The 13,050-nt window shown below is 44.0% G+C and overlaps 1 protein-coding gene across 1 annotated transcript; it reads right to left on the bottom strand.

Moving 5' to 3' along the window:
* Positions 1 to 282: 282 nt before the first annotated feature.
* On the bottom strand, positions 283 to 11,497 carry LOC141271154 (uncharacterized). The gene is made up of 5 exons (XM_073681261.1): positions 11,300 to 11,497; positions 10,208 to 10,319; positions 7,205 to 7,348; positions 6,662 to 6,785; positions 283 to 2,383 (listed from the first exon to the last, which is right to left on the bottom strand). The coding sequence occupies exons 2-5, from the start codon at positions 10,307 to 10,309 to the stop codon at positions 1,329 to 1,331; spliced, it is 1,425 nt and encodes a 474-aa protein (XP_073537362.1). The 5' UTR covers positions 10,310 to 10,319; positions 11,300 to 11,497; the 3' UTR covers positions 283 to 1,328.
* Positions 11,498 to 13,050: the final 1,553 nt, after the last annotated feature.

The raw sequence follows: 13,050 nt of genomic DNA, 5'->3' as shown, positions 1-13,050 counted from the left end.
CTGATTTAAGGGCATAACAATTCAAATTTTGAAAATTGCTAAATTTTCGCCAAATTTCCGTTTTTTTCACAAATAAATGCAAGTGATATCAAAGAAATTTTACCACAATCATGAAGTACAATATGTCACGAAAAAACAATCTCAGAATCAGGGGGATCCATTGAAGCGTTTCAGAGTAATTACCTCAAAGTGAAAGTGGTCAGAATTGTAAAAATTGGCCTGGTCATTAACGTGCAAACCACCTTGGGTTGTAAAGAGGTTAAAAATACACTAAACAAAAACCTGTTTTAAATGATAGGTCATTTCCCATTCACTGTAAAAGAAAAAAACAAAACATATGCAGTGGCACAGATGGATGGTGTTTTCTATGAGCGTATATTTGGAAATTGTTCCAAATGGTTATGGTGGTGGGCAGGTTTATGGTAGAAACACTTAGGCATTCATAAGACCCCCAAAAAATCATTGACAATCAAACGATGCGGAAGTGGGAAGTTGCGGGGCACAGTGAAAGCATACATCGTGATGTTGCTGGTTCATATGTGATGCGGATGATGAGGCAGATCTGTGCAGAAATCAAATGGTGGACTAGCAAATATTAAGAGGGTTTTTACTGTGAACAATGTTACAATAAACATGTTACATAAAAGCATTTTCTTCATTTTTTTAAAAAAACAACAAATATTTAACATTTGTTCATATCACTGAAATCGTATTCCCCATTAATTAACAATTCTGGAACAAGTTTACTTAGAACTATGCATTGTTACTCTGTTATTCTTCCTGAAAATGTATGAATAAGCGAACAACTGGGCATTCCCATTCTCCTACTCATCCTGGCACAGTCAGCACTGCCTGGAAAGTTTCAAGGTGTGCAGAGAAACGTTCCCCAATGGTAACGGTCATTATGTATATATTTCTAAGAAGAATAACAGAGGAACAGCACAGAGTTGCAAGTAAAAATATTCCAGAATTATTTCCTCATGAAGAAGTATTTTCTAAAACAGACATGTCAGTAGTGCTGACTGATCTTCTTTCAAGTAAATAGTAATAAATTACCCCCCACCCTCCTTAAAAAGCAACATCTCCTCTGAGCACATATTGGGCTGTGGTCGTCTCTTCATGAGCACATTTCAGCATTCTCCTGACTAAATAGAAGAGATTCAGTCTACAATCACTATCTACTTCACCACTGCCACCTAGGAACAGGAAAAAAAAAAAAAAAAATCAATGGAAATACTGTTTTCTACGAAAAGTTCCTTTGTATAAAAGAAAATCTTGGATTTGAGTGGAATTACCCTTTCGTGGATCGATAGCTAATAACCATTTACTCAGTGAGTTTTCCAATGCTTATTCAGCTGACTCTTAAGTCCAAAGCATTTCCCACAATCGGGGCATGGGAATTTTTTCTCTCGCATGTGTGTCTTTTCATGGTTTACACAATGTGAACTGCGAGCAAAGCTTTTTCCACAGTGCTTGCATGAGTACGGCTTTTCACCAGTGTGGGAACGCTGGTGTTTGACTAGATGGGACCTTTCAATGAAGCGTCGATCACAGTAAGCACAAGAAAATGGCCTCTCCCCCGTATGTGTTCTCTGATGTACCATAAGGTGAGACTTAAACTTGAAGCTTTTGCCACATTCCCCACATGGAAAGGGTTTCTCTCCTGTGTGAAACCTCCTATGAGTTACCAAGTTTTCCTTGTTGGTGAAGCGCTTCCCACATTCAGTGCAAAGAAAGGGTTTCTCCCCTGTGTGAATGCGCTTATGGCGGGACAGATGGGAGCTCTTCACAAAGGACTTTCCACATTCAGTACAGGTGAATGGTTTCTCCCCTGTGTGAATTCTATGGTGCTTGAGAAGGTTTGCCTCACAGGAAAACCTTTTCCCACATTCAGAACAAGAGAATGGCTTCTCACCACTGTGTACTCTCCGATGGGTTTCCAGATTAACCAGACGGGGAAAACGCTTTCCACAGTCCAGACAAGCGAATGGCTTTGATTCAGTGTGCGCCCTTTGGTGCTGAAGAAGAGGTAGCTTGTGAGGGAAAAAGCTGCCGCAGATGTTACAGCTGAACACCCGGGTGTGGGTCTTCTGGTGGGATAAGTGGGCGGCTTTGTTCTGGAACATTTTGCCACACTCTTTACATTTAACAGAAAATAACCTGTCAAACTCTTCATCATCATCACTATTTGGAATCACGTGGTCGTCGTTGGCGTCAGATGTATAGTCTTCCGGAAGATGCCATTCTTCATCTTGCCCATTTAATTTTCTACAGGAGGTAGTCCTCTTGACCTTTTTCCTCACGTATTTCCGTTTCTTTCGTGGTGTTTTTAACTTTGGTGGTTGAGGTTTACTAGAGGTTGTATCCTTGAGAGCTGCTCGACCTGTAAAGCAAAAAGATTGACTGCATTTCAGGATTAGTGAAATTAATGATGACCTACCCTTTTTTTTTTTTTTTTTTTTTTTTTTTTAACAGAAACCTTAAAAGGGAGTCTGTCACCAGGTTTTTGCTATGTTATCTGAGAGCAGCATAATGTGGGACAAGAGAGCCCGATTCCAGCGATGTATCACTTACTGGGATGCTTGCTGCAGTTTTGATAAAAATCAGTTTTGTCTGCTGCAGATCTAGCAGTTCTCTGAATGCTGAGATCTATATAACCCCACCCACACCTCTGATTGGCACCTTTCTACCAATCACTGGTGGGGGCGGGGTTACACAGAGCAGGACAACTACATCACTTGAGCCACCTATTCCTCTAGTAATAATTTCCTGCTGATAAAAGCTGATTTTATTGAAACTACAACAAGCAGAAGAGTCGGTGACACGTCAGTGAAATCAGGGCCTCTGCCCCTAAATCATGTTGCTTAGATTAAATAGCAAAAATCTGCTTACAGTTTCCCTTTAACAGACACCTACTTGCATCACAATATGTACGTTGACAGGATGGTACACTGTACATATGCGCGATGGATTAGTGCTCAGACAAAAATGGATATTGGAAGATTTCTTCTACAACCCATTAACTGCGCTGCAGTCAATATATAAATAACCCTATAGAATATACAAAGCACCTTCATTCAAAGCCCACCTTTCCAGGACCATGGAGCTCATGCTGTGAAGGACTCAGACTCAGTTTACGTCTACATTAGCTGCTAAAACATTATTTTCCAGCAAAGATAATGTGCTAACACATGCACTACAAGCTGAATCAGGCAATATGCATCACAAAACATTACAAATGGCCAAAATGAGGCAAAAAAACAACTAGAGATGTGAAAATCAACTCCGGATCATTGACCAGGTCAGTCATCTGTTTGAACGCTGCAATACTTTGTAGGAACATAGCCTTAAGGATCAAGGGCATACATGTGATGCACTTACGCAAAGTGGCGATCGTTCAGCTATAATCAGTCAATCTTAAAAAAAGAGGACATGGGACATAAAGGCACCAAACACACCGAATAATTAAATAGGTACGCAAAGTCGTGAAAAATTCATACAAAATGTATTATTGTTCTCAGGACATTAGACACCAATGTAGCAGAGGCGAGAGAGCTTGTAAGGGAACTCCTACATGAGGTTTCAAAGATGGAGAGAGACTGCCATCTGCTGGCCAGACACAGTCAAGCGGAACCAAGATATGCAAGGGAAGTTGAAGGGAGAGCAGATTTAGACACTGGACCAGATCAGGTGACTTCCAGGAAGGAGTTCCGGGAGATAAGAGGCCAGCGCGCCAAGCCTGAGCAGTTTTTGGCGCCAAGCAGCAGAGAGGAGGAGACGTGTTCTCTGCGTGCTGAGAAGCCCCGTGTGGCAGGCCTAAGCCAGAGGCCTGTGAGGTGCCACAGCCGGGCGCCGGTGGAAGAGCTCCAGATCCCTCACAGATGTGACCCGAGTGCTGTGCCGGCTGAGGAGACTCGGAGCCTGCTTGCGGTGCTGAGTGAGTTTGCAGAACCCGACGTCGCCCGCCGACAGACGAGGTCTGGACACCCTACCCAAGGCTTGAGAGATTGCCTCCAACAGCAAAGAAGAGAGGAGTTGAGAGACGGCTGTCCCAGGAAAGTCACGCCAGTGAAAGCAGAGGAGCTGCATACGTGAACAGGCCGTCACTTCTACTGTTCACTCACGGTACTGGGGCCAATTGGGTTTAGGTACTCAGGTTGGGGTTAAAGAACTTCAACGTGATCTAATTGAATTTGTCCGGAAAAGACTTTCGGCCTAGCGGGAATAACCGGTGACCCCAGCTAGGGCCATATTCACAGTTAAGGAACTCACGTGGTGTCTCCCATGATGGAGGGCACCACATTACCTTGAGAGACTTTTGCCATTACTTCAAATTACTGTTTATTACCCTTGTTGCAATCCCTTATTCAGCGTACCTGTATATATTATTTATTTATTTTTTTTTATTTTTTTTTTTTTTTTTTTTTTTTTAATTTCCGGCACCTGCATTACACCACCATTAAAAAACATGATTAAAAACCATATAGAACAAAACAGAACAAATAAACAAAAAAAGAAGAAATCCCCTTGCAGAAAATAGCATATCAATATAATCTGGAATAGTGAATAATTGATCTGTGCAGAGTAGTCATTAATTGTGGTACATAATTTAAATCCACCTAGTATAAGTATAATAACATGATTTAAATAGAACAATCAATAAAAAAGCATGATTTGCAAATAACCTCCAGACCCACTCTATATCTAATAATTCATACACAGTTCTCACAAGGAGAATATCCAATATATAGAGTATATCCTAGGGAGAAGAGTGGTACCAGAATGGGGAATAAATATAAAAGTACCAACAATGTATATGCACAGATAAAAAGAAGGAGATGTCAATAATACAAAACCTACGCGTTACGCCATATGATTATGGCTTCCTCAGGGGTATAGAGTCAGTGTCCCAGAAATTGAGAAGATATACACCAAAAGTCACATGTCCCAATTCGTTAAACAAGAGTGTCAATGAAAACATGGACTAGACCAGATGGAATTAATGCCATCAAAAAATAACCCCACTATAAGATGTATATAGGCTCCAGTGATATTCCCAGATCCACAATTACGTGCTTCCCACCAGGGCCTGATAGAAATAAGCTGCAGCCCATTAAAAAGAATATACCTTCTCATAAAGAGTGGCATGCATGGAGAGTGGCATGCGTGCCACAGTGGAACGCACCGCCAAAGCACAGCAACCGGAAGCAGAGTCCGGGGGAGGGAGACAACCCCCCGCACAGCCAGGGTGCACATCGGCAAAGTGCGCACCACAAAGGGAACGTCCGGAAAGGACGCGCCACGGGGGTGGGATCAAAGGACCACAATCCATAGCGGTGCGCTCCACGCGGGAACGCAACTGCCTCCCACCTGAATGCCTATGCATGCCATCACGGAGCGCAAGGCCAAAAACGAGCCAAAGATTAAGAGAGCAAGGCAAGAAGGGTCCAAGTTATTACTAGTTTAAATAGGAATAGAAACAGGCAGGGACACCACAACACAGAATAAGGATAGTCTATCAATGAGACCATAAAAGCATCATACATGTAGATGTCTTTTTTTTTTTTTGTGCATTTTCTATTCCCTGTCTTCAGGCAGTTGCGTTCCAGATCCAATTGTGGATCTGGGAATATCACTGGAGCCTATATACATCTTATAGTGGGGTTATTTTTTGATGGCATTAATTCCATCTGGTCTAGTCCATGTTTTCATTGACTCTCTTGTTTAACTAATTGGGACATGTGACTTTTGGTGTATATCTTCTCAATTTCTGGGACACTGACTCTATACCCCTGAGGAAGCCATAATCATATGGCGTAACGCGTAGGTTTTGTATTATTGACATCTCCTTCTTTTTATCTGTGCATATACATTGTTGGTACTTTTATATTTATTCCCCATTCTGGTACCACTCTTCTCCCTAGGATATACTCTATATATTGGATATTCTCCTTGTGAGAACTGTGTATGAATTATTAGATATAGAGTGGGTCTGGAGGTTATTTGCAAATCATGCTTTTTTATTGATTGTTCTATTTAAATCATGTTATTATACTTATACTAGGTGGATTTAAATTATGTACCACAATTAATGACTACTCTGCACAGATCAATTATTCACTATTCCAGATTATATTGATATGCTATTTTCTGCAAGGGGATTTCTTCTTTTTTTGTTTATTTGTTCTGTTTTGTTCTATATGGTTTTTAATGGTGGTGTCTAATGTCCTGAGAACAATAATACATTTTGTATGAATTTTTCACGACATTGCGTACCTATTGAATTATTCTGTGTTTGGTGCCTTTTATGTCCCATGTCCTCTTTTTTCGCTTGCCTATATGGGGTCTTTGGCACAAACATGCAGTTAGATAAATTGTGGTGCTAGGTCAGACATTTTTCTCTTAATCAGTCAATCTTGCTATATAAACCTTTGGTCAAAGGTTACCGATTATAGCTGTCTTATTTTATGTTAACGGTTCAAAACAGCGAAGGAAATTTATTAAGACTGATGCCAAAATAATTGTTGTTGCCCATCAGGTGTTTCTACAAGTCATGTGAACTATACGATTAACCTGTTCTTCAAAACAAGGGTTTAAGCGACCACACACCATCCATCATTAGGGTGTATCTACAACCACTCTAAATGAATGTTCTACTTACGCTGAAAGCGGATTGACCTTGGCGATGCCATAGCTGGGCTGTTATATAAATCTTCGTGCTCTTTATAATATTCCCACTCATCTGTAGTGAAGTACACAGCTATATCTCCACTCTTCAGAGGAACCTGAAACATAACAACCCCAGTCATCCTCCGATACATGCCATATATCTATCAGTCTGCTGTTTCTACAATGTCACATGTGCTTCTCATTGCTGGGTCTACAAATGAGGGGCTTCAGTGTCCTCCATCAAATAATGCACATTTCCGGCACAGGAAAGTGTTAAAAAACTGGACTACTACTTTTTGGAGGCCACTATTTAAGGTGCAGGAGCTGAACCACTTGAAGTCTCACATCTTCATGTATGTATATATATTTCACTTTTATGAGTTACACTTAATTTTAAGCACAAAATATTTTACAGCTTAGTGTCTCTTTATAAAAATGGATTGTCTTTTTCTGAATCATAAAAGGTGACATGACAAAAGAGAGGCTACTAAAAATATCAATGGACGTTGATGTACTGTGTCCCAGAGCTCCTCACCTCTCCAGTCAGCAGCTGCACTATCTTGGTGGTGAGTTCTAGGATCTTCTTATCATGGTCTCTCTCATGTGAAGCAGATGGAGGGCTCACCATGTCTATCACGTTATTCAAGATGTCACCAGATTTATTCACCATAGTATATTCCTACAAAAACACAGGTTTCAATGAGGATAAGGATAAAGATATGTGCACACATTGATGCATTTTTCACCATTAATTTGAATCCGTAAAAACGCTAAATAGGTCAAAGCAGATTAAAAAAAAAAAAAAAAATGTTTTGACAGTTCCAATCAGCAAGGAAAAAATACACAGTGTGTGCAGAAAACTTTGCTGGTACCAGGGCTGTGGAGTCGGTAAACCAGGTCACCAATTCTGACTCCTCAATTTCCCTGACTCGACTCCACAGCATGTACATAAAGTGCAGCACAGATTCATCTGAACTACAAGCCGAGATCCTTAGATCAGGAAGAGAACAGACATTTATAGGACATTTCATAACTTTCCCAAACTCTTATGAAAACATTTACAGCACATCCTGCATTGTACTAATGAACCCAATTTACTATATATTTTAGGAGTCAGTCTGTCCATTTTATACCGACTACTACTTCACAGCCCTGGCTGGTATGGTAAAATGCTGCATTTTTTACCCTTCAAAAATGTGTGGAATAACACGGCAAGAGAATGTGCACAGGGCGTGCTGGCAATTGTTTTACAAAAGTGAATTTGCAGGCGTTCTTGCAGCTGCTCTGATACTGTTGTCTTTTGCAGGTCACTTCTTTTAACCTCTTCAAGGTTTCTGAATCCTGAAGCAGTAAAAAGAAGTGACATAAGACGGAACATGTGCACAGTAATGTTGTTTTGACATTGCGGTGCATTATGTTCATTTCATGGGGCACTTTTGCAGCGCATTTTGATGAGGATAAAAAAGCAAAATCCGCCTGAAAAAAGACAAATGTGTGTCCATACTCTAAATCAGAGGTATGCTGCTGTTATGTTGAGGTTATGCCTCGTTTGCTCTGCGCTCATGAAGCTGCTCATCCAAAAGGTGCTTTTTGCGCAATTATATATATACATACATACATACATACACACATACAGTACAGACCAAAAGTTTGGACACACCTTCTCATTTAAAGAAATTTCTGTATTTTCATGACTATGAAAATTGTACATTCACACTGAAGGCATCAAAACTATGAATTAACACATGTGGAATTATATACTTAACAAAAAAGTGTGAAACAGCTGAAAATATGTCTTATATTCTAGGTTCTTCAAAGTAGCCACCTTTTGCTTTGATGGCTGCTTTGCACACTCTTGGCATTCTCTTCATGAGCTTCAAGAGGTAGTCACCGGAAATGGTCTTCCAACAATCTTGAAGGAGTTCCCAGAGATGCTTAGCACTTGTTGGCCCTTTTGCCTTCACTCTGCGGTCTAGCTCACCCCAAACCATCTCGACTGGGTTCAGGTCTGGTGACTGTGGAGGCCAGGTCATCTGGCGTAGCACCCCATCACTCTTCTTCTTGGTCAAATAGCTCTTACACAGCCTGGAGGTGTGTTTGGGGTCATTGTCCTGTTGAAAAATAAATGATGGTCCAACTAAACGCAAACCGGATTGAATAGCATGCCACTGCAAGATGCTGTGGTAGCCATGCTGGTTCAGTATGCCTTCAATTTTGAATAAATCTCCAACAGTGTCACCAGCAAAGCACCCCCACACCATCACACCTCCTCCATGCTTCACGGTGGGAACCAGGCATGTAGAGTCCATCCGTTCACCTTTTCTGCGTCGCACAAAGACACGGTGGTTGGAACCAAAGATCTCAAATTTGGACTCATCAGACCAAAGCACAGATTTCCACTGGTCTAATGTCTATTCCTTGTGTTCTTTAGCCCAAACAAGTCTCTTCTGCTTGTTGCCTGTCCTTAGCAGTGGTTTCCTAGCAGCTATTTTACCATGAAGGCCTGCTGCACAAAGTCTCCTCGTAACAGTTGTTGTAGAGATGTGTCCGCTGCTAGAACTCTGTGTGGCATTGACCTGGTCTCTAATCTGAGCTGCTGTTAACCTGCGATTTCTGAGGCTGGTGACTCAGATAAACTTATCCTCAGAAGCAGAGGTGACTCTTGGTCTTCCTTTCCTGAGGTGGTCCTCATGTGAGCCAGTTTCTTTGTAACGCTTGATGGTTTTTGCAACTGCACTTGGGGACACTTTCAAAGTTTGCCCAATTTTTCGGACTGACTGACCTTCATTTCTTAAAGTAATGATGGCCACTCGTTTTTCTTTACTTAGCTGCTTTTTTCTTGCCATAATACAAATTCTAACAGTCTATTCAGTAGGACTATCAGCTGTGTATCCACCTGACTTCTGCACAACACAACTGATGGTCCCAACCCCATTTATAAGGCAAGAAATCCCACTTATTAAACCTGACAGGGCACACCTGTGAAGTGAAAACCATTTCCGGTGACTACCTCTTGAAGCTCATAAAGAGAATGCCAAGAGTGTGCAAAGCAGCCATCAAAGCAAAAGGTGGCTACTTTGAAGAACCTAGAATATAAGACATATTTTCAGTTGTTTCACACTTTTTTGTTAAGTATATAATTCCACATGTGTTAATTCATAGTTTTGATGCCTTCAGTGTGAATGTACAATTTTCATAGTCATGAAAATACAGAAAAATCTTTAAATGAGAAGGTGTGTCCAAACTTTTGGTCTGTACTGTATATATATCCACAGCTTAAGGCCACGTTCACACATTCAGTATTTTACATCAGTATTTGCAAGCCAAAACCAGGAGAGGAACAATCAGAGGAAAAGTATAACAGAAACACGTCACCACTTCTGTATTTATCACCCACTCCTGGTTTTGTCTTTCAAATACTGAACGCGTGAACGTGGCCTAAACTGGGAAATAGTCTCAGGTAAAAGATGATCTGAAGATACCAAGACAATTTCTACAGAGAAGCACCAGGAACACGACAAAAAGTGATGTAAGTCACCTCTCCGGTCAGGAGGCTGATTATCTCCATTGTAAGATTTAAGATCTTTCCAGAGATTTGGTCCAGACCCTTGACCTCCACCAAACAAGGTGGCTGCTCCATGTTGCAGTTCCTAAAATACACAAATAAACATGCCATGTGGGAATGATGCAGTGGAATATGCTAGGACACTGTGAGCAAATACAAGGATTACGTTGAGGAGCGACTCCATACAAAATGTTAGTTTTTACTTAGGAAGCCTCTATAATCACCTGCTGACTCCACTAATGCCTATTAAGCGGCCAAAATTGAGTACACTGGGCAGGGGGGACTTCTCCTGCATGTGAACATATTTAATAGGGATCCAACAGAGCCGGCTATTTAGGTGATCGGAGCCAAATGATCCTGTGATGAAAAGAGCCAGAGATCACTAGGTGGGGGGCCATGGTGAATGTGACTATCGTGAGGTAGGTAGAGACATGCGGTGACTACTTAGGAAGGCAGGAGCAGTAGTGCCTGTGATGGAAGCAGAGGTCATAGTAGGGGGATGGTTACACCTGCCAAGAAAAAACGTGACTGTCCTTTAACAGGGCTGTGTGAACCTGGCTCTACAGAGTGTTACTGCAAGTCATAGTCCTACTGACAAATGCCGATCCTGCTAGCCCAACAGTCACAAAACATGGCATCACTCCCGGCCTGGCATCTCTACCACAGAAACTGTTCTTCATTTAGAAATCAGTCCCTGACCAGCGGAATTATTAGAGGCGCATTACACTTCTGTGGTAGGAAGACGAGGCTTTGTGGACACAGCGATGGCCACAGTGCAATGGAGATGTCAGGGGGTCAGCCCTACACCGCCGGCGCCATGGAGGAAGCGATACACTCCACTACCCCTGGCACAATGGCGGGTCGTCCCCAATGTCTTATACTACAACCAATAATAATAAGACGCTGGTATATGATATTGACCCGTATACAGACGCGAGGAGGGCAGCCAGTAGCCCCTGCGGTGCACTCAGCCTGCATTACATGCAATGACATCCTCTGGTGTCTGTATCCTGTGAGAATGAATGACAGACTCTCCTCATGTGGAGGAGGCAATGAAATACTTACCTCTAAGCATGCACAATGACAATGACCGGCAGCCCGAACCTGCTGAGAGGATGTGCAGCCATCACTGACCCGCACCTCACACTCTGCAGCCTTTGTTAGTAAATCTGGGCCAGGAGATCAGGAAGGAGGGACCAGCTGCGTGCGCGGCGCCGACTCCAGCCCGTGTCTCCACACCACGTACCGCGCATGCGCGGGAAACTGCTCAGCTGCTCGTCTGTGGTACCCGGTGATGAGACGCAGGGACGGACCTTGTGTCACACGGAGGCGACAGTGGTGTGAGGGGGAGGCGGTCATCATACCGGGCACCGCACACTTTATGTACTGAGCATGGCGGGTAGAGGGCGGCAGGGAGATGGCCAACGCCTGCACAGCTACAACTCCACATAGTGCACTGCTCCAGCCACAGGTAGCGCTGGAGCACCGCCACCAGTGCCAGCCAGCCCCCTCCCAGTGCCATCCAGCGTCTGCCTGTATATACTGTGCCAGCCAGCCCCCTCCCAGTGCCATCCAGCGTCTGCCTGTATATACTGTGCCAGCCAGCCCCCTCCCAGTGCCATCCAGCGTCTGCCTGTATATACTGTGCCAGCCAGCCCCCTCCCAGTGCCATCCAGCGTCTGCCTGTATATACTGTGCCAGCCAGCCCCCTCCCAGTGCCATCCAGCGTCTGCCTGTATATACTGTGCCAGCCAGCCCCCTCCCAGTGCCATCCAGCGTCTGCCTGTATATACTGTGCCAGCCAGCGTCTACCTGTATATACTGTGCCAGCCAGCCCCCTCCCAGTGCCATCCAGCGTCTGCCTGTATATACTGTGCCATCCAGCGTCTGCCTGTATATACTGTGCCAGCCAGCCCCCTCCCAGTGCCATCCAGCGTCTGCCTGTATATACTGTGCCAGCCAGCCCCCTCCCAGTGCCATCCAGCGTCTGCCTGTATATACTGTGCCATCCAGCGTCTGCCTGTATATACTGTGCCAGCCAGCCCCCTCCCAGTGCCATCCAGCGTCTGCCTGTATATACTGTGCCATCCAGCGTCTGCCTGTACATACTGTGCCAGCCAGCCCCCTCCCAGTGCCATCCAGCGTCTGCCTGTATATACTGTGCCATCCAGCGTCTGCCTGTATATACTGTGCCAGCCAGCCCCCTCCCAGTGCCATCCAGCGTCTACCTGTATATACTGTGCCAGCCAGCCCCCTCCCAGTGCCATCCAGCGTCTGCCTGTATATACTGTGCCATCCAGCGTCTACCTGTATATACTGTGCCAGCCAGCCCCCTCCCAGTGCCATCCAGCGTCTGCCTGTATATACTGTGCCAGCCAGCCTCCTCCCAGTGCCATCCAGCGTCTGCCTGTATATACTGTGCCATCCAGCGTCTGCCTGTATATACTGTGCCATCCAGCGTCTGCCTGTATATACTGTGCCAGCCAGCGTCTACCTGTATATACTGTGCCATCCAGCGTCTGCCTGTATATACTGTGCCATCCAGCGTCTACCTGTATATACAGTGCCAGCCAGCCCCCTCACAGTGCCATCCAGCGTCTGCCTGTATATACTGTGCCATCCAACGTCTACCTGTATATACTGTGCCATCCAGCGTCTGCCTGTATATACTGTGCCAGCCAGCCCCCTCCCAGTGCCATCTAGCGTCTGCCTGTATATACTGTGCAGTCCAGCGTCTACCTGTATATACTGTGCCATCCAGCGTCTGCCTGTATATACTGTGCCATCCAGCGTCTACCTGTATATACTGTGCCAGC

Source organism: Phyllobates terribilis, unplaced genomic scaffold (genome assembly GCF_046119375.1).
Source record: "Phyllobates terribilis strain yellow unplaced genomic scaffold, ASM4611937v1 Scaffold_5__5_contigs__length_657084704, whole genome shotgun sequence".
Lineage (NCBI taxonomy): Eukaryota > Metazoa > Chordata > Amphibia > Anura > Dendrobatidae > Phyllobates > Phyllobates terribilis.
This window is presented reverse-complemented; position numbering and strand designations above follow the sequence as displayed.

Coding starts and splice junctions, on each gene's coding strand:
- LOC141271154 (XM_073681261.1), bottom strand. CDS start 10,309: ATGGAGCAGCCACCTTGTTTGGTGGAGGTCAAGGGTCTGGACCAAATC. Junction 6,786..7,204: donor TGCAGCTGCTGACTGGAGAG/GTGAGGAGCTCT, acceptor GTTATGTTTCAG/GTTCCTCTGAAGAGTGGAGA. Junction 2,384..6,661: donor AAGGTCAATCCGCTTTCAGC/GTAAGTAGAACA, acceptor TTTGCTTTACAG/GTCGAGCAGCTCTCAAGGAT.